Source organism: Ischnura elegans, chromosome 10 (assembly GCF_921293095.1).
Source record: "Ischnura elegans chromosome 10, ioIscEleg1.1, whole genome shotgun sequence".
Classification (NCBI taxonomy): domain Eukaryota; kingdom Metazoa; phylum Arthropoda; class Insecta; order Odonata; family Coenagrionidae; genus Ischnura; species Ischnura elegans.
In genome coordinates, this window is record NC_060255.1 from 34,588,435 (window position 1) to 34,616,317 (window position 27,883).

A 27,883-nucleotide genomic window follows, 5' to 3' on the forward strand; every position below is an offset into this window, starting at 1 on the left:
ATTTCGGAAGACACTCTGTTCAATAGGGCATAGGGAACTGGGCGAGCCTTACGGAACACTGGGGAGGCACCGTCCTTTAGATGGATGTGCGTTGGAGGGCCACTATATTTTCCCAACCCAGGGGCAAACACATGACTGAAATCTAATATTTCAGGGGGCAGGGGAACACTTGATGAGCACAAATGCACTCCATCCACACCAATGTTCAACGCGTGAAACCAGGAGCGACCCAGTAAGGAAGGCCCCGGGCCAGCAGCAACTAATAGAGTCAGTTCAGCCACAAAACCTCGAAATTCTGCTTTCACTTGGGTTTGTCCCAACACATTTAGTTTTTCATTCGACCACGTCGTTAAATTAATGGCACAGGGTTTCAATTTTAAAGAACTAAACTTTGATTGAAAAACTTGACTCCCGATAATGGTGTGGCCTGCACCGCTATCCACCTCCATAAGCAAAGGCACTCCTTCAATGTTTACTGTTATTTGTATTGGAGGTGGTGCTCCCGAGGAAGGGGTGAAAAATAACAAAGAATTAAGTTTACCTCCGTGAATTTGATCGTCTGAACCCAGGGGCGGCTCGATGATCGCATGGGCTGCGGCTGGGGTGGCACGGCGGTGCTCTCTGTTGGTGCTCTGGAACGGCTGCGGTGCTCCCTGGTTCTGGGCCCGGCGACGCTTGGCAAAGCACATCTTGGCCAGATGCCCAACCTTGTGGCAGTAGTGGCAGGTAGCATTCCTCGCAGGGCAGTCTCTGTGCGGCGTCTCGGCGCCACAGCGGTAACAGGTCGTACGCCCAACTTCATGCTGACGCCTGTTTGAGGGTTGATGGGTAGACCGTGGAGCCTGAGGGTTGTGGGATCTGTCTGTGCGGAAAACACTTGCATCTGGGGAATCTCTGTTATTAACCACCAACACGTTCTGATACTGCGCACGACTTGCACTTTGCTGTGCCTGTAGCTGCGACACGTGAACTTTAGCCTGTTCTGCAGCCATGGCTCTGTCTACAGCGATTTTAAGCGTGAGATCCTCGAAGTTCAAAGAAAATAACTGTTCTTTAAGCGAGAGGTTTTTCATACCTCTTAGGACTTGACGTAAGAGTGCTTGATTGAGGTCTGTGAATTTGCAATTATCAGCCAATTGTCGCAAGTCGGCAACAAAGTCCTTGAACGGTTCACCCGGATTCTGCATTCTCAAATCAAACTTTTCCCGTTCCACCCACACACACGTAGTTGGTATGAAATGCCGTGATAACAGCGCGAGTATTTCTTCAAAAGATTTCGCAGACGGTTTCTCCGGGGCACAAAGTTTCTTAACGAAGGCATAAGTGTGCGAGCCTGTGCACGACAGGAAAATGGCTCTTTTCTGCGTGGACGACACGATTTGGTTGGCCTCAAAATAAAATTGCAGTTGTTCCTTAAAGTCCTCAAAATCTGAAGGATTGCCTGAAAACTGAGGAACCATACCCAGGTGCATGCCTCCCACGGCACCCAACGCCGGAGATCCATTTACCGAATCCTCCGACATCGTGGCCAGGAAATGATTTTAAACACACTTTAATAATTAATTCAAGTAAATCATGGAACTATCAGCCCGCAGACACAAATATTTTTCACTTTAAACACTTAGGCGATTACTTCACGGCATACAGTTCACACCACGTGGCCAAAAGTTCGTCAATACAAGGTTTAGCACAAACAGGCATTAAAATCACAACAATAATCACTGCTAAAACACTTTTTATACACAAATACGCAATAATATGAGCAATTTTGTTTAAAGTTCGTAGACAGACAGTCCATGGTAAGAATTTATGAAACACGTGGTTAACTTATTAGCGCCAACATAAGGTTTATCTCAAATGTATTTTCCGGCAGGAATATCGCCAAACAGGCAGTATATATTAATTAAAAGTCAGTTAAAAAATAAACAGCATACATCCTTAGAACTTTCTCGCTTAATTGGCAAGACTTACGCACCACGTGGGGTAAAAATGTAGAAGTCCTCAATTGCACTCGGTTGCAGTCCAAAATTTCGTGGATTAGTCTTGAATCCCATCCTCGTCGCCATTCTTGATATGTAATAAGAACTCTGGTTGAATTAACAACACGCTTTTATTTAGTAAGCGAATGATACACTATAGTGCACAATACACGTCCGTACTTGACCATGGCTACAATCCGAGAGGCTGTTGAAGTCCCCCAGTTCCTACCACGCCACCCAAGTGGTGCCACAGTCACAATTACCCAAGGAGGAAGAAAAGTCAAAATGACATCACTTTGACCTCAAAATGACCCACGAAAAGTCACTATTCAGTCATAACTGTGAAGGTGACTTTTTGCGGGTCATTCTGATGTCAAAGTGACGTCATTTTGACTTTGAATTCATTTGTAGATGTTTTCATTTAAAGTGAGAGCATATAAAAAAATTATCAAATATTGTCTACGATACTGGCTCTCCCTGCATTCCAACCTGAAGGTTGGTTCGGAAAGGTGAGGGTAGAGCTCACCCCTGACACTTAATCACACAACCGCGCATGCGAATATCACACCATAAGGAGGGGGGCCAGTTCCTTTCCATGGGCTAGTTCTACAGATAATTATTAATTTTGGGGAGCCCAAAGCTTCACCCCAGGTTTGAACTCCTGGGACCCATCTCCCAATAGCTAATGGCTACATCCAACAGGCCACTAACTCAGTGGCATAGCCAGGTTTTAGGTCTAAATTTAAAAGCCTTAAAATTCTCCCCTCCTTCCTTTCCCTTATTGATACCCCAAGACGTGATTGCGCCACTTGCCCAGGGCGATATGTATCTTGAAATATCGGGATAATTAATTATATCGGGCATACGAATTCGAGTTTCGTACATTATCGAAAAATCATTGTCCGATAAAAAGGACCCAATAAAAGTATTGGGACTGATAGAATATCGGAACCGATAAAATATCACGATATATCGTCCAATAAAAATATCGGGTGCGATAAATTAACTGAGCCATTAAAAATATCGGAATCGTTAAAAATAGTCTTCCGATAAAATACTACGGAACTACTATTATAAGGTAGAAATATCCTTTCGATAAAATATAAAGATATATCATCAGATAAAAAATATTGGGCCTAATAAAAATCGCCATTTGATAAAATACTACGCTTGATAATCCGATAAAAAATCGCCACTGCTAAAATATCGCGAAATATCATCCAATAAAAATTGCTGCTCGAATAAAATATCACGATTTATTGTCTTATAAAAGCCGCAGCCGCGATAAAAATCGTGATTTATCACCCGATCGCGTCGTCGCGCGCGATAAATTATCATGTTTTGGCATAGGGAAATTAGTTTGGGAAAATGTTTATGGCTGGAATATGTATAGGGTTGGCCTTTGTTTAAGCTAGACCATAAATCGGTGCGTTAAAAACTTACTAATGTATGGTATATCGCGATATTCAATAGGAGGTATTTTTTCATCGAATTATAAAACGTGATATATTTTATCTGAAGGCAAATTTTTATCGGGCTGGAGATTTTTTTATGAAATGATACATCGTGGTATTTTATCGGTAGGCGATTTTTATGGGCCCTGATATTTGTATCGTCCGATACAAATATTGGTTTAGGATATCGTCATATTTTAATGGATATCGGATGATATTTATGATGATTTTTTTGTTCTCGATATTTTTATCGAATTTCGTCCGGGATTTAATGACGATATATGATAATTGTTCCTTAAAAATGGTCTATTACTCGCTTTTACCGCAAGAAAGTCCCCTGGATTTAATGACGATATATGATTTCGTCCGAGATTTAATGACGATATATGATAATTGTTCCTTAAAAATGGTCTATTACTCGCTTTTACCACAAGAAAGTCCCCGGGAACGAACCTATTTCGCCAAAATATTTCGAAGGAAATCCGTGACGCGCCATTTCTAAACTACAATGCGCCGCGGTTTTTTTAAATAACTCATCGGCGCTGATTGCTGCATTTGCGTAAGAAATAATTAAGCTTCTCCTCGTTTTCAATAATATTTTCGGTGAGAGCCCGTGCGTACGTCACTACGGGAATAATAGCCAATAATAAATATCCGTCTTCATTTCAAATCAACAATGGAGCGTTCGTTATCTGCCATTTCTTGATTTATTTACGTTTGTTTTTACAAACGAGACAAGAGATCGCAATCATACAGGAGAGGAAAAGGAAATGAAAATTTGCTTTATATTAATCCAGAAGATGGGATGTTTGAAGCAGCTAATATGCCAAAAGTTCTCTGGATGACGAGAAGGATTTAAACAACTTTGAAGAGCTCCTGAAAACCTCATCTCTCTTCAAATCATTTGTGAGTAAATTGACTGTTATCTGCTCTACATCATCCATCAAATTAACCCTTCTATTTTCCCTCCTTGAGCCATATGAAAAAGTTAAAATTTATTTTTGTTTCCTTTCTCACAGGTTTAACATCTTAGACAAATTGCAGTTGATCATACTGATGGAGTTTTCAGCCCATGCGACCAGATATATGTGTACAAATGAATTTGCTCGCTGCATCAATTGGGATGGAGAGCTTGGAAAAATTATGTTCAACAACCCCTACATCAATACCTTAAGGCTATATGCAGTTAGTATCAATTTTTCTATTTAATGTATCATCAAAATTAGAAACTTTCAGCTTCTTGATGTTATTTTTTCCTTTGTTTGCGGTCCCACGATGGAAGAATTTCCCTGAGGATAAAGTAATGAAAACGAAGGCAAAGATTCAGCGGTGGTTCAAGACAACTGCTTAAGCAACTAGAGGCAACTGAAGGAAAGGAAATGCAACAGAATCAACTGAAATGGCCAATGTAGATGATTTTTCTCGATTTGTATTTGAAGAGGGAGAAAAGAAACCTTAAAAGGAAAATTAAAAACAAATCCTGAGGAATTTCTTCTTGTAAAATCTATCTGTTTTTTGTTGCAATAAACCCTAATAAAGGTTGAGTTTCATATCTGAAGTGTTTAATTATCCCTAAATGACAATCTAAATACAAAAATTATAGTATGAATTGTCATTAGAAGAACAAATAGATTTGGTCACAAATAGTCAAAGTGAGGTCAAAATGAGGTCAAAATGATAGGTAGTCATTTTAGGTCATATTGACATCATCATGAGTCACGAAGGATGTCATTTCAAGGGACCATTTTGAGGTCACCGTGACTACCAAGCCATGACTTGAAAATGACATCAAGATGATGTCATTTTGACTTTTCATTCCTCCTTGGGAAACAACTGACACACAATATTAGCAGACAGCAGAACATACATAACAGGAACTATAGTGGCAAAAATTTTATCCTTACACTTGAACATGATTCACTTCACTGGCTTATTTTTGTGCTCAATAAAGCTATTTATATGTATTTCAAAGTCTTGTATAACTACTATCTCACATGTGGGAAGTGTCCAAAGTGGCAAGGAGGAGTTTGACTCAATGGTATTAGAATAGTGGGGAAGAAAATAAAGTGATACAATATGTATATGATGCAAAATGTTGCATCGTCTCAACTTTCAGTGTTCATAAATTTCAATGCATAAATCATGCATGAAAAAGTTACAGATCAAATGGATGTTTTTATCACCAAACCTAATTATTGAATGGGCCTTTCATTTCACCAATATCTCTTACAGGAACAATTACAATTGAGGATTATAATGCCCGCAATCCCCGCAATCCCCACAAGCGTGTCTTCACATTCAATCGAGTTAAATTGGTGACGAATAAAGCAAAATATGGCCTTGAGGGAATTGTTGAACGTGGTAGAGGTTATCATGGACATTCCTTCTCCTATGATCTAAAACTGAAATATGATACTGACCTTCGTCACTATTTTGCTCTCAAGGTAAGATAACTTAAAATTTAATTTTTAAATTCTAGGTTAAGGATTAGATAAGTGGATAAATTAAGTTCCTATAATTTAAAAAGGGGCTTTTGTTGAAAAAAATGCATTGCCAAAAGAGGCATGTTTATTACTTTCATTTTTCAATGTATGCACTTCAACTATCACTTTAGTGCTTGTTCAGCATTGCCGAGGAAGCCTGTTTGCAATTATCATTACCTATGAATGTAATGAAGTGCCTAGTGTAATAATTTTTAAAAGTAAAATAATGCTGATTTTCTTAAATTGACTTAAATATGTTGACTTTTTGTTTCAGGGCAATTTGTATGAATCAATAAAATTTCTGGAACATGGTTTGAAAGTCGATGCTGAATTCACGGCCTCTCAGTTCCCTGAGGTTGGATTCCATGTTAAATTGGATTCTCAGATCAAACCAGTTCATGTAAGTTGAAGTGTAAAATGGATATGTTTCCAATAAGTATGTAGATCTTTTGTTGATATAGTAGAATAAATCCAAGTTACTTTGTCACCATTAATTTTTTTAGTTAAGATATATGTTGCATTCTCTAATAGGAAAGATTTATTGGAGTTAAAAAAGTATCACATAAATTAAACTCCTTTTTTATCATAATCAAAAGTATTTAAATTTTTGATAGCATTATACTAGAGATGGGTCGAATAGCAGATTTCTCAAACTCGAATATCGAATTCGAATATTAAATCAAGACCTCGAATTTCGAATACCTCGAATACTAGAATTGCACAAAGCATATTATTTCTTTAAGCTTCTTATTTCTTACTAAGTTTCTGTTTCCCTTGATGAATGTATAAATAAAAAGTAGTGATGGGTCGGTTCGATTCCTCGATTCTCGGCCAAGAACCGGAATCGAAAACGAGTACTTGCCAAGGCGAAAAATCGATTCCGATTCCAGCAGTACTTCAAACAACAAAATATACGACCGCATTTCCAATAGTCATTTGAATTTTCGCGCCACGGAATCGTAATAAAAAAACACATATCTTCTTGGGATGTGCGAGTACTCGAAAATTCAAGTCGATCGAGTAGTTGGTACTCAACTCGAGCGTTTCGAGTAGCATTACGGATGTCGAGTCGAGTAGTTAAGGTAACAGAGCTTTCGAGGCTAGTAGGTCCAGCAATCTGCCGACAGGAAGCGCTATCATGAAACTCATGTAATAATGCAGTTTTTAAAGCCGATAAGTCATTCTAATGCCTTGGCCTGGTAGTTTCAGCTTGCCGAATACACTATTGTTGTTGTCGACGTGGGCGCCGAATACCTTTACGCCAGCCGTGGCGGCCGATCATCTTCCTACCCCGCGCACACTGGTCCGAAATCGGAAAAAGCTGGAATAAAGTCCAAAATGACCTTTTTGGGGATAGAGACTTGAAACTCAGCGTAAATACTCATAAATCATTACCAAATATTGATTTACATGCCATTTTACATAAATGCGAACCTTTAGTGAGATACAGAGGCCCAAACATGACCAATTTTTCAATGCCACACGAGATATCGTTTTTCCTCAAAAAATCTTTGAATTTATCCAAGTGGTTTTGCGTTGGTATGAGTTTTGTGGAATAAAAAACGCAATATTCCTTTGATCTGGTGCTTTGCCTATACTTTCAATGACTTTTGAAGATTTTGGCTCTCATCTGTCTGGTTTTAAAACACAAAATGGCCGACCCGTTTTTCACGTGAAATTTGACATTAAGTAGACATTATCTTTCGTTTACGAAAAATATAACTCGGAAAATTTGAACCACAATATAAAGTAGAGATTTCTAAAGAGTACTAATTAGAAATCTTGAAAAAAAAGTTTGCGACGAAGGAAATAAGAGCGATTTTTCAATCGCGCGTCAAGGCTGACCTACACGCCGCGGACCTCTGAGGCTCGGTAACTGAGGCCGATTTTTCAAGTTTTTATAAAAACATTAGTCCTGAAAATCGTCATTTAAAGCATGGATAATCGTCTTCATTGACTTAAAACACTAAACTGAGGATGTTAAAAAGGATTATGTATAGATCGACTAGACCATTTAGCGCATTACTCGAGTGAAAATACTAAGGATTGGATATTTTTCGGAACCATCCCGCGCGTAAGAAATATGCCTCGGGTATTGAAGTAAAGTGAAGCGATTAAGTCAGCATGCTTAAGAGAGAGAAAAATGAACTGTTTCCGTGAAAGGCAACAAGCGATACCCTTTTTCCCTTTCCACCCTCGCCGAGGTGAGTCGCGCGGTAGGGGGAGTTTTCACACCATAAGGCTCTTTTAGCCTTTTCTATTACTGCGTCCGTCCGACGTAATATTCATTTGTAGCATTTAGTTTCTTTCTTGAACTTAAAAAAGCAAGAGATTTAAAGGTTGATTGAATGACGTGAGAAGTATAGCATTTTTTTTAGCAAGTTTAGTTCTATAGTTGTTCGCTTCGTCCACTTGAATTCCATTAAGATTCAAGATCCAACAAATCGTTGGTATAATTTTTAATAAAAATTCCAAAGTCTCCGAAATCTTGCAATTTTGGTGGGAAAGTACTTGCCCAATAACACACATGTGTAGCAAAAGGCAATTTTCTGCAGGCAGTAATACTGTAACATGGAGACGTCAAAACCTGCTGGCTGAGCATGTAGAATAATTGGATTTTCTGCTTGAGAATTTGAAAGGGCCAAATATTACATGATTCATATACGTAGTATGTAATCTTTATTACAGCTATGAAAATTCCTGTACTCAGGGCTCTCCCTTGTAGTTTGGATATATATATATATATATTATATATATATATATATATATTGTCGACATATTATGAGTGCCAATATTCTAAAGTAATACCTATCATGTAACACCACTTTTCAGGTATGTTCTGTTTTGAAATTTAGCTATTATATTTTAATTACATAGTATAATGATATGAAAGATTCTTTTGTCAACTGACTCTTTCACAGAGTAATATTTTTAAAAGTAGTTTTCTTGTTGCCTGGATTAAGTGATATTTTTCTTGGAGCCTATGGCATCAGAATCGATGGAATCGGTATCGGTAGAATCGGAATCGAAATGTCAGAATCGGAATCGGGATCGGAATCGATAAAATTTTGGAATCGACCCATCACTAATAAAAAGTTATACAGTGGAACATTGACCTCGAGAAAAACGATAAATGCGGTAATGCTTGACTAGGTTGCCTATGTAGCAGGAAACCCAGGATTTTGGCGAGTAATTAAGATTTCCTTTAAAGGATTCAAACCGGAATTTAGCTGATTATTGGAATATTTTAATATTATGGAAACAATTTGGGCTTATAGTTGATTCAACTAACATCTCTTTCAAATATCCTAAGGGGGCACACCACCTCCCGAAAAAATGATTGCATGCCATCTCGGCTTTTACACTGATACGATGGATTTCTGTCTGATGTGTATACATGGTATATATTCTTATCTACCAAACTCCATTTCTGTGGCATGCCAATCTGATACTCGGCTTCATCCAACTTCTTATTTTCAACAGGTAGCTCGACGCTTTACCCTCACTCCTACTGTCAAGTGCTAGCGTACAATCCGAGGCGTTTTGAAAAATACACTCGCTTCTCCACCGGATTTCTTCAATTATTTTCAGTCCATCTTTGGAAATTCTCACGAGATAAGCAGATGAATTCGAATTGCTAGCGGGGTGAAACCAAATATCCTGAGAAAATATCCCTTCGACTGTGACAATAGAGATTTATAGCATAACTCATAATTGTAACTTGATGTATGTTTTCGAAAAAAATTACAGCATCAACTTCCGAGGAGATCAGTTGCGAGTATATCAAGTTTCTCCAGAATGCAAAGTCTCCGTCGTAGCCACAGCCACAAGCAGAAACGTTCATACGTGTGCATGCGCGACCGTGGCGTGGGCCGCAATGTGTGATGGGGTGCAGTCGTAGCCACAGCCGAAATCGCGGTCGCAGTGGCGGTCTCAGTCGCTAGTGTGATACGGCCTTAACATCTCTTTCAAATATTCTAAGGGGACACACCACCTCGCAAAAAATGATTGCATGCCGTCTCAACATTTACACTGCTACGTTGGATTTCTGTCTCATATACATTCTTATCTACCAAACGCCATTTCAGCGGCACGCCCATCTGATACTCGGCCTCATCCAACTTCTTATTTTCAACAGGTAGCTCGCTTTGCCCCCACTCCTGCTGTCACGTGCTAGCGGACAATCTGAGGCGTTTTGCAAAATACACTCGCTTCTCCGCCGGATTTTCTTCTTCAATTATTTTCAGTCCATATTTGGAAGTTCTAATGAGATACGAAGATGAATTCGAATTGCTAGCAGGGAGAAACCAAATATCCCTTCGTCTGTGACTGTAACAATAGAGAATTATAGCACAACTCATAAATTATAACTTGATATATGTTTTCGGAAAAAAATACCGCATCAACTTCCGAGAAGCTCTGCTGCTCATATGGAGTCTCGACAGAATGCTAAGTCTCCGTCGTATTTTGACATTTATTTCCTTGCGTAAAATGCTTAAATAAAGTCAGAAATGCGTCAGGTTTGGTCTTATTCTTCTTTAAATTATGCGCACATCACAATAGTAATATTTCAATCCAATAAAGGTGTAATATCAATTGCCGAAAGGCATTGTTAGACACCTTTTGGTCTAATAGGTGATTCATGCAGCAGTTGACCTCCAGAAACTGGGAACTTAGAGGCAGGTAGGCTGAAAAAGGTCAGTGGGTGAGAAAAGGGGGGTGCAAAACACATTTCTATTGTTCTCGTGTAACTAGATATTTTTTTCGAAGCTGAGGTCTTCGTAATATGATCCCTGCGCGAGCTGTGACCTTTTTTTATTTCGAAGAAGAGGAAATCCTCAGAGGGGGGGCTAGTGCTGAATCGAGGGGGATACCGGATCTTGGGAAATGCGCTATTGTAAGTATCCCACGGTACTCACGCAGCAGTTGACCTCCGGCAATGGAGAACTTCGATGCATGTAGCCAGAAAAAGGTCAGTGGGTGAGAAAAGGGGGGAGGGCGTGAAACACGTTTTTATTGTTCTCGTAACACGATATTTTTTTCGAAGCTAAGGTCTTCGTAATGCGATCCCTGCGCGAGTTGGGACCTTTTGTTTGATTTAGGAGAAGAGGAAAGCGTCAGAGTGGGTGAGGCGAGTGCTTAATGGAGGGGGATAGCGGATCGTGGGAAATGCCCTAAGGTTGCTATCCCACGTCACTGAGGTTCTCCTGGTGGGGGGAATCAGGGATTTTCGAATTTTTTCACCCAACCATTATCGGTTCCCCTTGTCGAACTCTTTTCTCCGCTCAAATCCACGAATTTGATGTAATTCGTCAACTTGTGTAAAACGGCGCTGCGAGTACTAAATGACTACAGTTCTCTACATTTTTCAGAGTCAAATACCAACGATGTGCGTGCGACAGTGTATGACGCGAAATTCAAAGTATTCGAGGTATTCGAGGCGGTACTTTTCGCATAACTATTCGAGACATCGAATATCAAATACTTTCTAGTAATCGAGGTATTCGAGTATTCGTGGATACTATTCGCACAACATCATACGTAATACTGATTTTGGAAAAGTGAAACTTTAATCGCTGATTTAAAATATTTTCAGGTTGAAAACATATTTGACTTGATTCATGGACCTGATCTCAAATCAGAAATGGCACACCTTCATATATCCAATATATATGTCTTCAAGCATGAGTCGGACAGTAATTACCATGTTTCAGTCAACAACAGAGGTAAGTTTAATAGGTGTTTAACTTAAGAAACTGAAAAGTACTTAATACATTGTAAAGATATCTGTTTCTAAAATCTTTACTATAAAATTATCTATTTTGTATGTTATTTTACTCTTCCTAACTGAAAAAGCCTTTCTTATGCATTCTCACCCATCCTCAGGTATAACTATGAACTTATCACACTACACACAGGAATTAATGACTGACCTGACCTCTATCTTATTTTTTAAACATCATGTTTACTGAAACCTGAGTCAGTGCCCATAAGGAGGAATGAAAAGTCATTATGACATCATCTTGATGTCATTTTTCAAGTCATGGCTTGGTAGTCACGGTGACCTCAAAATGGTCCCTTGAAATGACATCCTTCGTGACTCATGATTATGTCAATATGACCTTAAATGATTTTAAATTTTAAATAATTTTTTTTAAACATCATGATTACTGAAACCTGAGTCAGTGATGTATTTTAGGATGCTTAATAAATCAAGTTTTCATTTCTTTTGTTATACTGTAATCTTTAGTTGAGTATCTTAAAGTCATACTTATTTTGTAGTGCCCAGCATACTTTTTGGTCATATACTTCCAAATTTTTCAGCAAGACTAGGGATCTCCAAAATTATTCGCTTTAGGGCCTCACAGCCAATCAAACAATGGTTTGGGGACCAGCTATATGGCACATATGCATACTCAAATAGGTTTAATTCCATTATGATGATCAGTTGGGAAACATCACTCACTACTGTATGCTTCCATTTCAATTTTGTATAAACATAATGTCTATTATAACATTGGCTAATCTAGGCAAGGTACACATAAGTTTTGATCATTTGTTTATTTCGAGTGTTTGCAGGCACAAGCTGGTCTCATGAGGAATGTATGAGAGGGCCTCATTGGTCACCCGTGACCTGTAGGCTGTAGTTGGAGGTCACTGATTTAGAGAGATAATGATCAATCACATGTTTATGACCACTATTTTCTATTAACATAAAAATTAACTATTGCGCATTTAGAACCATTGAAAGCATACCTATATGCAAGAGAATGTTGCATATCACTTTCACTGCCACTTGGTTTACTGCTTCATTAGCTCTTCATATTTTATGGATTGTAACCCAGACGGCACAGAACCCTCCGTATCTAATTTGTAAGTACATAGTACCCATTGACTACGGGGATACTATGCCGCTTCGTCACTTTTCGGTAATGGATAGTATTCATTCCCGGCCTGTCGACGAAGCGCGTACGTAGCATGTGAATGTCCGCTATGAAGCACGTACGATAGGATACGAAGCGCGCAGGAACACAGCACTCAGGCTAATCTCAATCGATTAGGTCGAAAATTAGATACCGTATAAGCGCGTGTGAGAGGCGCACCTTTTTCCCAGATATTGCAGCCGAAAATGGGGGTGCGCCTCTTACACAAACTTCTTATCTTCCCCCCCTCCCCTTCACCGGTTGCAAGTTCAAGGGGAACTGAGTGGCCTTGGTTTTCAGCGTGAGTCAGTCATCTGAAACCCTGGGTCAAAATCAAGCGGCAGGCAGGGGAGTTTCTCCCTTAATGACGTGTTTTTAAAATGCTCCTGTTTGAATTTCTTGCAAGCATCGCGCCATCACGTCGGTACCTCAGAGGTGAACATTGAAAAGATCGCGCGGGGTGATTCGCTCTGGAGCGCTCGCTAAATTTATTGCCACGAGTGGGCATCCCACGGCATTTATACTGCATATAGTAATATTGGTGTCACAACCTGCGAAAAAATGTTGAAAAAATTCGAACGAGTGTGCTCATTGTTGGACTTAATGGTGGATAGAAGAAATCGGAAATGCTTATAAGTGAAGAGCGCTGAAGGAGAGGTCGAGGGGAAGAGGGCTCCCTCCCCTCCGTATTTAAAGCTACGAGCGAAGGAGCAAGGGAAGAACGCGTCCGATCTTGCATTGTCGTTGCCTTTAAAGCGAAAGGGCGAAGGCGCAGCAATGTGACATACGCAGTTTGCGTTGCCTGAGTTTCCAGTCCGTCTCATCTTGTTTGAATGCGCTTATGCTACGCTTGTTTCTTCCGAAATTGTGCTGTTTGGACTATGTTGAATATTAGTAGCCTTATTTTAGCTATAAATCTTTGTGTCAATCAATTAGAGCTCAAAAAACTTAAATGCTGTAACCCAGACGGCACAGAACCCTCCGTATCTAATTCGTATGTACATAGTACCCATTGACTAAGGGGATACTATGCCGCTCCGTCGCTTTTCGTCACTGGATACATTCCATTCGCGGCCTGTCGACGAAGCGCGTACGCAGCATGTGAATGTCCGCTACTAAGCACGTACGATTGGATACAAAGCGCGCAGGAACACGGCACTCAGGCTAATCTCAATCGATTAGGTCGAAATTAGTTATATCGTAACTCGCACGATCGAAAAATGTATCGAACGCAACACAATCGATAACTACCGACCGTAGCGAGAACCTTGATACGAATCATTATGAATTGTAAGTTCTCAATAGGTAAATAACACCATATCATGAATTCTAATTACCATGAAAGACTCACGACCGACAAAGTTTTTGTCGGTTGTGAGTTTTTCATGGTAATTAGAATTCATGATATAGTATTATTTACCCATTGAGAACTTACAAAACTTACTCGGCCACTTAAATAACTCTGCGAAAAATGAGATTCTCACGGCTAATTCACGCATCCCCAGCATCCAGAATTCTTAAGTGGCTCGTACTTACATGGAAACCTTGAGATGTTAATGAGAGTAAATTCTTATTAATTTTGACACTAAATAAGACATCACATAGCCCACGAGCATTAAAAAGCTTACCCTAAAGCCTGACGAAATAAAAGTTTAAAATAAAAATTGCCGATGAAACAGGATTGCTGACACATCTGCTATTAGTATGATCGAATTCATCAAAATGCAAGCAAAAATTAACGTATAGTTCAGTCTCAGCTACTAAAACTTACCCATATCAGGCGCTAAAGTATTTGAAAAATTATTTGGGATGAGTAAAAGTCTCTAGGTCACTGCAGTAAATGTATTAACCTATTAAAAATATGAAAGTCCTGCCAAATCACCAGCATAAACACTTGTAAAATAAAACATGTTATCTCTTAGATCACACCTCCGATTTTATACTTACTTTGCATGAAGTCACCACCGCAAGAAATTTTAAAGAGGCAGGAAAGAAAAAACCCACAGAAATACAATACATATATTATGTATTTTCTATTGTCAACCACAATAATATTTCCAATTTTCTCTTCTATCCCACATCTAATTTAGCGAAACAATTACTCTTATTCTCTTTCGAATAGAAAATTATTTAAAAGAGGACTGGTCGATACATACAAACTATCGTCAATACTTTCTCCGATAAACGTCCACTATCACTGCACCAACTTGCACAAATCAAATCCACATCCACAAATATGTCACTTCTGCCACAATGTCTGTCTTCTTGGCGACAGGTAACAGTGAAGCAATGGTACCTTCCTCCAATCTGGGTAACTTCAATTCAGCAAGAATTTTCTCCTCGTCTTCTCGTCCAAGGCCACAGATTATTTTCTGATATCACAAGGTGCGATGTGAATCTCACACACCTAAAATTAATAAATAATAAAATACCATGTAACTTATTAGGTCAAATCATTTCCAATTTTTGGTATTTCTGCATGAGAAATCAAATTACTATAGGCTCGTAAATATAGTAAATATTTGTATGCCTGATATTTTTATTGTTTTAAACTATAGCATAAGATAATTTGAAATGATGAAAGCCGACGTGTAATACACCATAGGGCAAGCTAAGAAGCAATATTCGATCCTATAAACTTGGCAGCTTATTCCTAGTTTCTCCTTTAACCACACGTTTACCGAATGAATTAATACAAAAAAGACTAAAATGCAAGAATTTTCAAAAGAATTGCTGCTACAATATTTTGAATCACCATTTTTAGTACTGAATAGTACTATAGTACTTCAGTACTGAATAGTTCGGGATGTTGATGCATCAACATCCCGAAGCCACTTCTAACTTAAAATTACATCCAAATAATTACAGCGAGAAAGAGTACATACCTCACAGTTTTTCGTGGGGGTGAAATGTTTTCTTCTTATCGCCCAAATGCACTTCTTCTTCAACTCAGGATCTTTTGGAAAGCTAAAATCTTGAACCATGTCCCGGAGTTTCCATTACATCCCGACATTACACACACGGAAGGCATTTTTAACAAAAATATCTCACAAACACGTTTCTGAAGACCAGAGAATGAAATTAAAGAATAAGGGAAACTTCACCATTACCAGACACTCTATTTTTCACAAACTTAACCACAAAAATCCCTGAAATGTGGTGAGACGTGACGTAAACCATGCCATCTCCAACGGCTTGTGAAGGCATGTGATCTTTCTAGGAGGATATGGCACGATGGCACCAGATGGCACCACCCGCGAAAGAAAATAGTCCCAGACCGAATACAGTTTTATCGATGAGATACAATTTTATCGATGCATATGAATTTGCCAGTCCTCTTGCATCTTTTTTCGTCATTAAAGGAAATAAAGAAACAAAACCTTCTAAGTAACTTCCTAAGCGCGATTTTTGTATCTTGATTGTCCACCCTCGTATTTAGGTACGAAAACTTCCTGTGCCGTCTGGGAAGATATACGTCGCGTTAGGTCTAATTCTTTTTAGAACCTCGTGCGTGTCATACAATTGCTGAAAGATATCGAGGTATCTTCGAGCTCAGAAGGTGACTCACGTAGCATTTGACCTCCAGAAACTCGGGGAATTGAACCTGGTAGACCGAAAAAGGTCAGTTGGTGGAATGGGGTAGGGATGAAACACGTTTCCATTGTTCCCCTGTAACTTGATATTTTCCTGTGGAGTCTCGGAAAGGAAAAAAACGGCAGAGGCATTAGCTGATGGAGAGCCGAGTGTAGTTCCGTTAGGCCCCCTGCACACTCACCGATTTTGGACGGCTGGTAAAATATTGGCCGATATTTTACGGGCGAAGCGATGCTCGCACACACGCCGGATATTTACCGGTCAAACGATACGTTGCTAAGTTTTTGAGCCGGCGTCGGCGATCCACAGTGACAATAGCCGGCAGCTAACCGGCATTTTGCTGGTGCCGGCGTGTGGTCGGTACGTGTGCAAGCTCCAATGCTCTCCCATTGTTCACTATTGGAATGTGGACGGCCGATATTTTACCGGCCGTCCAAAATCGATGCGTGTGCAAGGGGCCTTAAATCTACGATGTGGTTATTATCCTACGGCGCTGAGGTTGCCCCGACTGTTGTTCAATCTCTTGGGAAAGCTCATGCCATTTGCCTGTCGTGTTTTGCCTTAAAATTTTCCACGGCTGCAATTCTATTGCAATACTCCTGCGAGAGCTTTTAAACAAAATTGTTCGTGAGTAGGACAAGCAACGTAGAGCGATGGCGTATGCAAAGAGAGGATCGGAACTCTTTCTACTCCCTCTTATGCCGCCGCAGTTATCAAAATTTCCTCTTTTAAATAGTACTGAAAGAGGACCTTTCGATAACTGTCGAAATTCCAGGCATACGTCTTCAACACCACACGATAGGATAAAAAAATGTCGCAAAATTTTTTTTCTTTATAGCTTCGATCCTCAAAATAGGGGTGCGCCTCTTACACAAGCTTTTACGGTATATCGTAACTCGCACGATCGAAAAATGTATCGAACGCAACACAATCGATAGCTACCGACCGTAGCGAGAACCTTAACCCCTCAACGCCGTCATGCGTACCCAGTACGCGCCCTTTAAATTTCGTATGCCGCCGTCATGCGTACCCAGTACGCTTCCTGACCTACTGTTTATAATATTCTTTCTCCGCCAGATATTGTATGTTAAATTAAAACTAATTACTCTATCTTTTGATGAAATGTTTTTCCTTTCCCATAAAATATTCATTGCGGTTTTATGCCTTCAAGATTTTTAAAAATCTTTGATAAAATTCCGTTTTAAACCAGCGCCTTGACGACTTCGGTCCAAAAACTCATCGCCTTCTTTCAGCTGTTCTATCATGAAAACTTCCGCCTATTCTGCTTGAGAGACGTCTAGAAGGGTCAGCTACTTTAGCTTGAGATACGGTATCTTCTAAGCTCAATGCCATGTCTCCGTCTTCTCCTTGTTTGTCGTCACCTCGAGCCCCAAATGTGTTTGGTCCGCCTCGTTAGTCCTAAGCGTCCTAAGCGAAGGGGCCATGTGCTTCGCTCTGCATTTATTTTTTATTTTTTTTTTCTGGACAGTAATCAACGAAGATAAGATTCCATCTAAACAGACAGCGTATACCAGGAACCATTCGAGATATTTTCTCGTCTCTTGAGGGAGCTTCTAAACCACGAGCTTCAGTCCACCCAGTCCACCAGAGTCATTCATGCTGTGTGGTGTTCGTTCAGGCAGTATGCTGAAATTCTCATCGGGTGTACTTCCTGTGTGTGGTATTTTTTTATACTCGGGGATCCTACGAAATGGGAATAGTATTGAAAGGCAAAAAAGAGACTCGGAAGTCTGTTTGTGTGTTAGGCTATAGTAAAATCATTGGTGGGGCGAATTTCAAGGACCTGTTATTGCATTCGTACGTAATGGAAAGAAAACGCCATTACAAGTGATGCATGAAGTTATTTAGGAGACTATTGAATGAGGCAGTCCTAAATTCATATGCTGTTCACAGGAAAATCACATATAAAAATTTGACTTATCATTTCGCGTGCCATTGGGCGAGATAATATTTTTGAAATATCCAACGTCATACGAACTGTTTGGACTTGGCCGTCACTCATTACAAAATTTAGTCCCAAGTATCACAAAAATTGATTTCCTAAAGACAATTCCTGCAGCTGGGAAGAAATCAAAGTCTCAAAGGAGGTGAGCAGTTCGTGCGTAACATGGGAAATGAAGAGTTTGCGTGTACTGTTGTGAAAAATGTGTAGTGGGATTATGTTTGGATTGCTTCAAATCATGTCAGAGCAGATTTTCTAAGGTAAATCATTTGAATATTTGGATATTGACGTTCAAAACATTAGCATGTGATTACATATATGAAATGATACGGTAATAATGGAACAAAGTCAGAGAAGTGGGCGGAGTGGTAAATTTTCAAGTAGGCGAAACGGGTAATCCTATCGAAAGTATCCAATCTGTTATCAAATTTTCAACCCCAAATAACTAAATTACATCACGTCATTGTATTTTTTAAATGCATGGAATGTTAGAGACCTCGTAGCTTATTCGAAACCAAATAAAAATCTTTCAAAATTGAAAATTTATTCAGTTCATAAAAAGAGATACATAAAACAATAAATATTTTTTTTCCAATTGCTCGAAAAATTATTATATAGTAGCGCATTATAATATGCAAGTTTACAAAAAATTTCAACGATACTGATCGTATATTATCAAAGATATAAATTATTGAATGATTGTATACCAAAAAGGCGAAGATTTTTAAATCTCATCCGGCCGCTGAGATGGGATTTAATTAAATGCCTGCCGCGCTTGAGGGGTTAATACGAATCATTATGAATTGCAAGTTCTCAACAGGTAAATAATACTATATCATGGTATTTAGAATTCATGATACAGTATTATTTACCTATTGAGAACCTACAAAACTTATTCGGCCACTTAAATAACTGCGAAAAATGAGATTCTCAAGGCTGATTCACGCATCCCCAGCATCCAGCATTCTTAAGTGGCTCGTACTTACTTGGAAACCTTGAGAAGTTAATAAGAGTAAATTCTTATTAATTTTGACACTAAATAAGACATCACATAGCCCACGAGCATTAAAAATCTTACCCTAAAGCCTGACGAAATAAAATTTTTAAATAAAAATTGCCGATGAAACAGGATTGCTGACACATCTGCTATTAGTATGATCGAATTCATCAAAATGCAAACAAAAATTAACGAATAGTTCAGTCTCAGCTACTAAAACTTACCCATATCAGGCGCTGAAGTATTTGAAAAATTATTTGGGATGAGTAAAAGTCTCTAGGTCACTGCAGTAAATGTATCAACCTATTAAAAATATGAAAGTCCTGCCAAATCACCAGCATAAACACTTGTAAAATAAAACATGGTATCTCTTAGATCACACCTCCGATTTTATACTTACTTTGCATGAAGTCACCACCACAAGAAATTTTAAAGAGGCAGGAAAGAAAAAACCCACAGAAATACAATACATATATTATGTATTTTCTATTGTCAACCACAATAATATTTCCAATTTTCTCTTCTATCCCACATCTAATTTAGCGAAACAATTACTCTTATTCTCTTTCGAATAGAAAATTATTTAAAAGAGGACTGGTTTATACATAAAAACTATCTTCAATACTTTCTCCGATGAACGTCCACTATCACAGCATCAACTTGCACAAATCAAATCCACATCCACAAATATGTCACTTCTGCCACAATGTCTGTCTTCTTGGCGACAGGTAACAGTGAAGCAACGGTACCTTCCTCCAATCTGGGCACCTTCAATTCAGCAAGAATTTTCTCCTCGTTTTCTCGTCCAAGACAACAGATTATTTTCTGATATCACAAGGTGCGATGTGAAGCTCACACACCTAAAATTAATAAATAATAAAATACCATGTAACTTATTAGGTCAAATCATTTCCAATTTTTGGTATTTCTGCATGAGAAATCAAATTACTAGGCTCGTAAATATAGTAAATATTTGTATGCCTGATATTTTTATTGTTTTAAACTATAGCATAAGATAATTTGAAATGATGAAAGCCGACGTGTAATACACCATAGGGCTAGCTAAGAAGCAATATTCGATCCTATAAACTTGGCAGCTTATTCCTAGTTTCTCCTTTAACCACACGTTCACCGAATGAATTAATACAAAAAAGACAACTAAAATGCAAGAATTTTCAAAAGAATTGCTGCTACAATATTTTGAATCACCATTTTTAGTACTGAATAGTACTATAGTACTTCAGTACTGAATAGTTCGGGGTGTTGATGCATCAACATCCCGAAGCCACTTCTAACTTAAAATTACATCCAAATAATTACAGCGAGAAAGAGTACATACCTCACAGTTTTTCGTAGGGGTGAAATGTTTTCTTCTTATCGCCCAAATGCACTTCTTCCCTGAGTTTCCATTACATCCCGACAATACACACACGAAAGGCATTTTTAACAAAAATATCTCACAAACACGTTTCTGAAGCCCAGTGAATGAAATTAAAGAATAAGGGAAACTTCACCATTACCAGACACTATTTTTCACAAACTTAACCACAAAAATCCCTGAAATGTGGTGAGACGTGACGTAAACGATGCGATCTCCAATGGCTTGTGAAGGCATGTGATCTTTCTAGGAGGATATGGCACAATGGCACCACCCGCGAAAGAAAATAGTCCCAGACCGAATACAGTTTTATCGATGAGACACAATTTTATCGATGCATATGAATTTGCCAGTCCTCTTGCATCTTTTTTCGTCATTAAAGGAAATAAAGAAACAACACCTTTTTAGTAACTTCCTAAGCGCGATTTTTGTATCTTGATGGTCCACCCTCGTATTCAGGTACGAAAACTTCCTGTGCCGTCTGGGAAAGGTATGAAGGCTATTTGATGAGGTTTTACTTGCGAAGCTTTACATAAAGTTGGTTCATCAAATTTAATTAAATTTAAATAATTTTTGAAATCTTCACAAAGGATCATTTGTTTTATTTTCCTTTTTCAGTGACATATCCACTTGCTGGCTTGGAAGGAAAATTAATGGGAGAAGTCAAGCCAGGTCATGTACAATATGAAATTGATGCGAAATACGACAAGCACCAAGTGGACTCAGCCTTGGATTTCAAATATGGGGAGACTCCGGAAGAAGGATACGATTTCAAGTGGGGGGTAAGGAGAAGTAATTTAAAAGATATATTTTTAATGTTTAATTTTTTATTTATTTCTTCCACCAATTATATGACATCCAGTGACAAATACATGTAACCCTTTAGTTCCAGCGCCCACTATAGGAAAAAGCTTTCAATGCTATGAGTAGCATAAGAATATTTTAACCTTTCTGTGCAGAGCTCTTTTTTGGGGTGGAGTTATGCTGATATTTTTGTCCCTCCAATTTGGGACCCCACTCAAAGGGCACCCTGCCCTTACCCCGGTCACTGGACTATACCCTCTAATCCTGTCTTAGCATGAATGCACAGCCAACTTATTGTGTTACTGATGGCTATTTCAACCAAATATTGCATTTGATTTTCAATTATTTACTCTTCTAAAAGAAGTGCAAATTTTTTAAAGCATTGTGAAATTATAAGCAGATTTCTAGCGTCGATAATAGCAAAGTAAGTTAACATGAGGGACTAAGACTGTAAGTCCAGAAGTCCGTTATTTAATACTAAAATTTGGTTTCAAAATTACTTACCCACAGAGCGAAACGAAGAATCCATTTGAAAGTATTAAAAATTGTAGTATGCAACACAATAAGTACAGTGGAACCTCGATTTATCGTTTTTCAGGGGTTTGATGAAAAAAACGATGAATGCGGGAATGTTTGTCCTGGTTGCCTATGTCCCAGGAAATGCTGGATTTTTCGAATTATGACATTCATTAATGGATTTAAAAAAGATTTTAGCTGATTACAGGAATATTATTCCTTTATCGAAACACTTAGGTCATATTGTTGATTCGGGTTATATCTCTTTCAAATATCCTGAAGGAACACGCCGCCTTGCTAAAAAATGTTTCACTCCACTCGGAATTTTCGCTGCTATTATGCATTTCTGACCGATGTAAAAATTCTTATCCATCAAATGCCATTTCAAGTACATGTATTTACGAGAGAAATGTGCGTGTTATGCCTCAAACAACCGATTTCGCTGTCGCAGTGATTGGTTATGAGATGGATCAAGAAGGCCAAAAATAGTTAATTAATTGAAATGTTCCTTTCTTGCAATTAAATTTTTAATATGATTGAGGCAATGTGGTGTTAATCGTCAGCGGCACGCCCAACTGATCCTCCGCTTCATCCCACTTCTTGTTTTCACCGGGGATCTAGCTCTACCCCTACCCCTGCCGTCATGTACTAGCAGACATACCGAGGCGTGCTGTAATATTCGCGCATTTCTAGCCCGGATTCTTTTCTTCGTCTTCAATTGTTTTCAGTTTATCTTTTAAAGTTCTCACTCGTGTCTTCGAAAGGGCCATGGTCCGAAGACGAATAAGAATAAAACTAATAAAAATGAAACCGGACTCTATAGAACCCACATGGAAAACACTCGCCGGTTTTAAGTCAACCCACCCTGGAAAGTACGGAACCACTAGTACGAGGTGAAGTTCGGCACTAATGCTATCGCGTACGGCGTAAGCAGAGCTTACTGCAGAGGGTGAAGTATGACCATAAGACTGCGCAAATTTTTTATCCTACAGAGAAGGCAACTTACCCACTCATTTCTAACAATAAGTCACGTAGCTCTAGATGAGCAGATGAATTCAGATTGCTAGTAGGGAGAAACAAAATATCCTGAGAAGACATCTCTTCGTTAGCACCTCAGACAAGTGAGACTTGTAGTGAAACTCGTAAATTGTAACCATACGCCCTGTTTTAAAAAAAAATCTGCATTAACTGCCGTGGAGCTCACTATCAGCTGCGAGGATATCGATATTCGCCAGAAATCACCATCGTATTATTCCAACTATTTCCTTGCTTAATATGGTTAAATAACGTTGGAAATACGTCGTGTTTGGTAAAATTATTTTTTGAATTACGTGCACATCACTAATATCTCAATCTAATAAAAATATAATACCAATTGCTGACATTCATTTTTACACGCCTTTCGGGCTAATCGGTGATTCATGCAGCAGTTGACCACCAGAGGTGGGGATCTTTGAAGCGAGTCAGCTAAAAAAAAGTCAGCGGTCGAGAAAGGGGGAGGCGTGAAAAAGGTTTCTTTTGTTCTCGAATAACTTGATATTTTCTTTCAAAGCTAAGGTCTTCGTAATACGATCCCTGCTCGAGCTGGGACCTTTTTTTTTTATTTCGGAGAAGAGGAAAGCTTCAGACGGGGAGAGGCGAGTGCTGAATGGAGGGGGATACCGGATCTTGGGAAATGCGATAATGTGACTATCCCACGGCACTCAGCTTCTCCCTATTATATTTCAATCTCTTGGGGAAGATTTAAACTTTGTGTCTGTCGTTATTAGCCATAAACAACACGTTGTAAATACTTCGTCTTATTTTTGTCAAACGATGGATGTGGGAAAATTATACGACGGGACCGCGATCTTCGAACGATCAATGCGGGAAAACGATACTTTGGGGAACGATAGATGCGGGAATAAATTACATTGTCTTTATGGAACTTAATTTGGGACCAGGAGCGGCAAACGATGAATGCGGGAAAACGATGAATGCGGGAAAACGATGAATGCGGGAAAACGATGAATGCGGGAACGATAAATCGGGGTTCCACTGTATATCAATGCAAAAACCATAGACAGTATAACCACTTTGCAATGGATTCCTGCGGTGAGGATGATCATAAATCAGTGTGAGAGTTGGGTTTAACTGCGGAGGAGTGGCCCTAAGGTGGGTCTCAGGCTGGGCCTGAATGCATCGGACAGTTGCTACCTCAGCAGTCACTTCCTTTCCCTTGCGCTACGCTAGAGCCGACATCTGGTCTTTTACATTGAAAAATCCACAACAGCTATACCCAATGTTAGGTCATCTGTGTATGAAAATGCCTGTAGGCATTCTTAGTGAAAGAGTTGATGCAGCACATGAAAAATTCAGTGCAGCAATGTTTCCAATGTCCTTATTTGGGATTTTCCCCTCTCCTGCTTGCTTCTATGACATTTCTTTCTCAATCATTGGTAAAGTTTTTAATTTTCAAGTTTATATGAATGTTTGAGATGAATTTCTGTGAAAGTGAATGTAAATCAGAGCTTTGAGGGATATGTATGCATTTTGCAATGGAGTGCAGGGTTTAAATTTGAGCATTAATACATATTCTTGAATAATTTGTTTCCATAATGAGTGATTGGGCTATGTTGAAGCTACTATCAAAATATAATGTGAAAACTCAAGTATGCATGCAAATGTTGGGTTACCAATAGATTGGGTGAATGATTTTTATAAATTCTCCTGGAAATAAAAATAACCATGGTCATTTCAAAATTTTCTAGCAGAAGCTTAAGAGAACCCTTTTTTAACAATATTTATACTCTGTTGATGATAATTTTCTGTCTTACTAAAAAATTCATAATGTAATATCTATCCAAGCTAGCACATTATAAGTTATTCGAGAATCCAGACAAGGGAGACGCCAACTACCGGCCGAATTCGAAAGTAGAGCTTCGAGGGAACCATAGGTGGCTCGGCATTTACCGCAGGAAGCCACGTTGATCAAGCATTGGTATTGTTCGGTATTCTCTGATTTCTGTAGTTATTTTGTTGACATGAAGCTATCATTACGTCGTAAGCAATATATTTTATCCATTGATATTGTGCTTGAGGCTTTTAGTTTGGTTTTATTGCTACAATTCGTCACTCAACTACACAACGTTGGTAATATAGAACCACGTTGCGAAATCATAGGCATTGTAGGGTAGGTATATTCAGTTTCCTCTGGATAAATTGTTAGTGTTAAGCTTCGATAACTTCGTTAGTAATGTATTTTATGCATTTATATAAATGTGTGTGAGGTCTTTTAATTGATTATGATCACTGCAATTCATCATTCCCTTTGACGGTAAACCCCGACGGTGGGAAACCACGTTGAGAAATCATTGGCATTGTTGGGTATATTGTGTTTTCTCTAATTACACTCGACGGCAAAAACAAGTTTTTTTGAGCCCTGATACCATTCCTGCTAATTATTATGCAAAATGACCTCCTGAATCCGAACATGACATCCGCTTTCATCCATCACCTACCATTTTCAGGGGGAAGCCCCCACTCTAATTTTCATCACTTTCATACGTCTTGGAGGAATGAAAATGATTATATTTGAATTTATGTTTCTTATTAGGTTTTTTAGAGGTGAAAAGTTCTAAAATCTGATAATTAATGGTAAGGTTGTAGATTTGGGGGGTTTGATTTCCGTTAATGATTTTAAAAACCCATTAAAGTGATGAACCTTTCCTTTTTTCGCAATTTTTTCCCTTATTTTCTTCATTTTTCAGCTCCAATTTTATTTTCCCATACCCCAAATATCCTACAATGATGGAAAAATATACATATCAACAGATTATATCAGCAATAATAAAAATATTTAGGTATACGGCATAGAAAAAATAATGAAAATGTGTGCCAACAGTTGAGGAGGTACGCTACCATGCTGGTGCCCTCAATACCACACGCGCATCAACAAAGAGAAAAATAACCAGTGTGAAGTGAGGTAGAAGTTTCTCATGCAAAAACAGCAGTAGGCCTAATATATCAACATGCCCGCATTCAATTTCCCTGAAAATCTTCTCACAAATGTGATGATGTCTTTATAGAACCATTCCCTTTGTTAATCTGAAGCTGCTCCTAAATATTCTATGAAAATATCCAGGTGTGAATGAAGGAAATGTATTTTTAGTGACACGTTAAACCCCATGGCGTAATACGCTGACAGCAGCTCACACGTTTCTGAGCTCATTCTCACAGCTAACACACGTTTCAGAATCCAAGCCAAGCTCGATTTTATTTATAATTCAGGTGTTTCATGTACGTCGAATCTTTGAAAAGTTTCCTAATCTGGGGGTCCACGAGTTCCTTCCTTGGTTTTAGCCTCACTAATTGTAAGACGAGGAAATTAAGTTAGAAATTGAAATTCAGCTCCTGTCTTTTCGATTGCCTTCACAAAGTATTTCATCTGTCTTAATTTGATGTGCAATGGTGGCAAGTGAATATTTTCTGTCGAAACCAGGGAAACATAAGCAACATTTTTATAACCATGAGTAAAGCTTTCTCGCAGAGGCCAATTCCGTACTATGTACTGTTTTTCACGGGCGCGGCTGTTGTATTCACAAAGAAAGCAGCACTATTTCGTGAAGCCTGATTGCAGTCCCATGAGTAGAGCGACAACTTTCAGATCAGCACAAACTTACCAATTATAATCACGATAATTAATTCTTTCAAGGATTCAACTGAAATATCTGTACGTCTCCTTCATATCAGCAGAGTATGCAGACAGCACAGAAGGTAACTCATTCCCATTGGCCAACAGGTCCACTTTAAAGCTTGTCTTTGACGAATCCATAAACAGTCTCCATTTTTTGGGTCACATGGCATCATCAGTTCTATCAACAATGCATTTAATCACAGAAAAAAACAAGCCTTTACCTTCCATAAAAAGTAATTTCAGTGCTGACTGACAGGAAAAGATTTTTATGCCCTTTTCTAAGAGATTGTCATTCATTTACGCGAAACTATGTGCCATATGCTACAGTGGTTTGACCAAATATTTGGTTAAATTACTGTAACAAGTGGTGCAACAAACACTTGGAGCTTAATCCTAGTCCTGACCGCCAACTTGGCAGCCAAAGTAAAATTTATAAGCAGTTTTAAAAATTAAAAGAAGAGGTAATTGTTGCGATACTTAAGTCAATTCACCGCAAACATAGTAGAAGCGATGAGGATGATTTTAACACGGTAACATAATTACACATTTAATCACGGTAATTAATGATCACAACTCAAGCCCATATACTGACATTCACTTGGAAGAGGCCGGAGTGAAACAACTTCTACTGTAATCCTTGTGTAGGCTTTCGCGGTGTGGTGAGGATTCAGCGTGGAGGTTTTCGGGGTTACTACCGCGTAGATTCTGTAGATTGATTTGCGATCAGATTTGTCTGCAGAGATGAATCTTTGTAACCCCGAAAACCTCCACGCTGAACTTATACTGTTTTGCACAATTTTAACTATGCACTTGGAAAAAAAGGATCATCCTTGTCCAAAACAGCGAAAAATGTTGACTCTGCGATTGCTAGAGATACCGAGGGAAGATTACGACAACTTCAATACACACAATTGATTTGAGAGGCTGATACTTTGTGCAACTCCATTCTTAAGGAGAAAGAATACTTTTTAGCTGAAATGAGAATATAAAATCTTAGTCTTATATTTTTCGTGGAATAAGGAAGTATTACTTTTCCTTTTTGGCTGCGAAAGCTAAGAGAATTGCCGTCCAAGGCTAAGCGGGCGAGGCATTGCGAGGGCCAGCGTAGTAAAGCGAA

The 27,883-nt window shown here is 38.8% G+C and overlaps 1 protein-coding gene across 1 annotated transcript in view; it reads left to right on the forward strand.

The window, feature by feature from the left end:
• The window catches only part of LOC124167252 (apolipophorins-like), a 190,002-nt gene that overhangs the window by 62,422 nt on the left and 99,697 nt on the right, over positions 1 to 27,883 (forward strand). The window contains exons 22-25 of the mRNA XM_046545138.1: positions 5,666 to 5,877; positions 6,191 to 6,316; positions 11,513 to 11,642; positions 21,390 to 21,553. Coding sequence (XP_046401094.1) covers positions 5,666 to 5,877; positions 6,191 to 6,316; positions 11,513 to 11,642; positions 21,390 to 21,553 — 632 coding nt within the window. The remainder of the gene's footprint in view (positions 1 to 5,665; positions 5,878 to 6,190; positions 6,317 to 11,512; positions 11,643 to 21,389; positions 21,554 to 27,883) is intronic.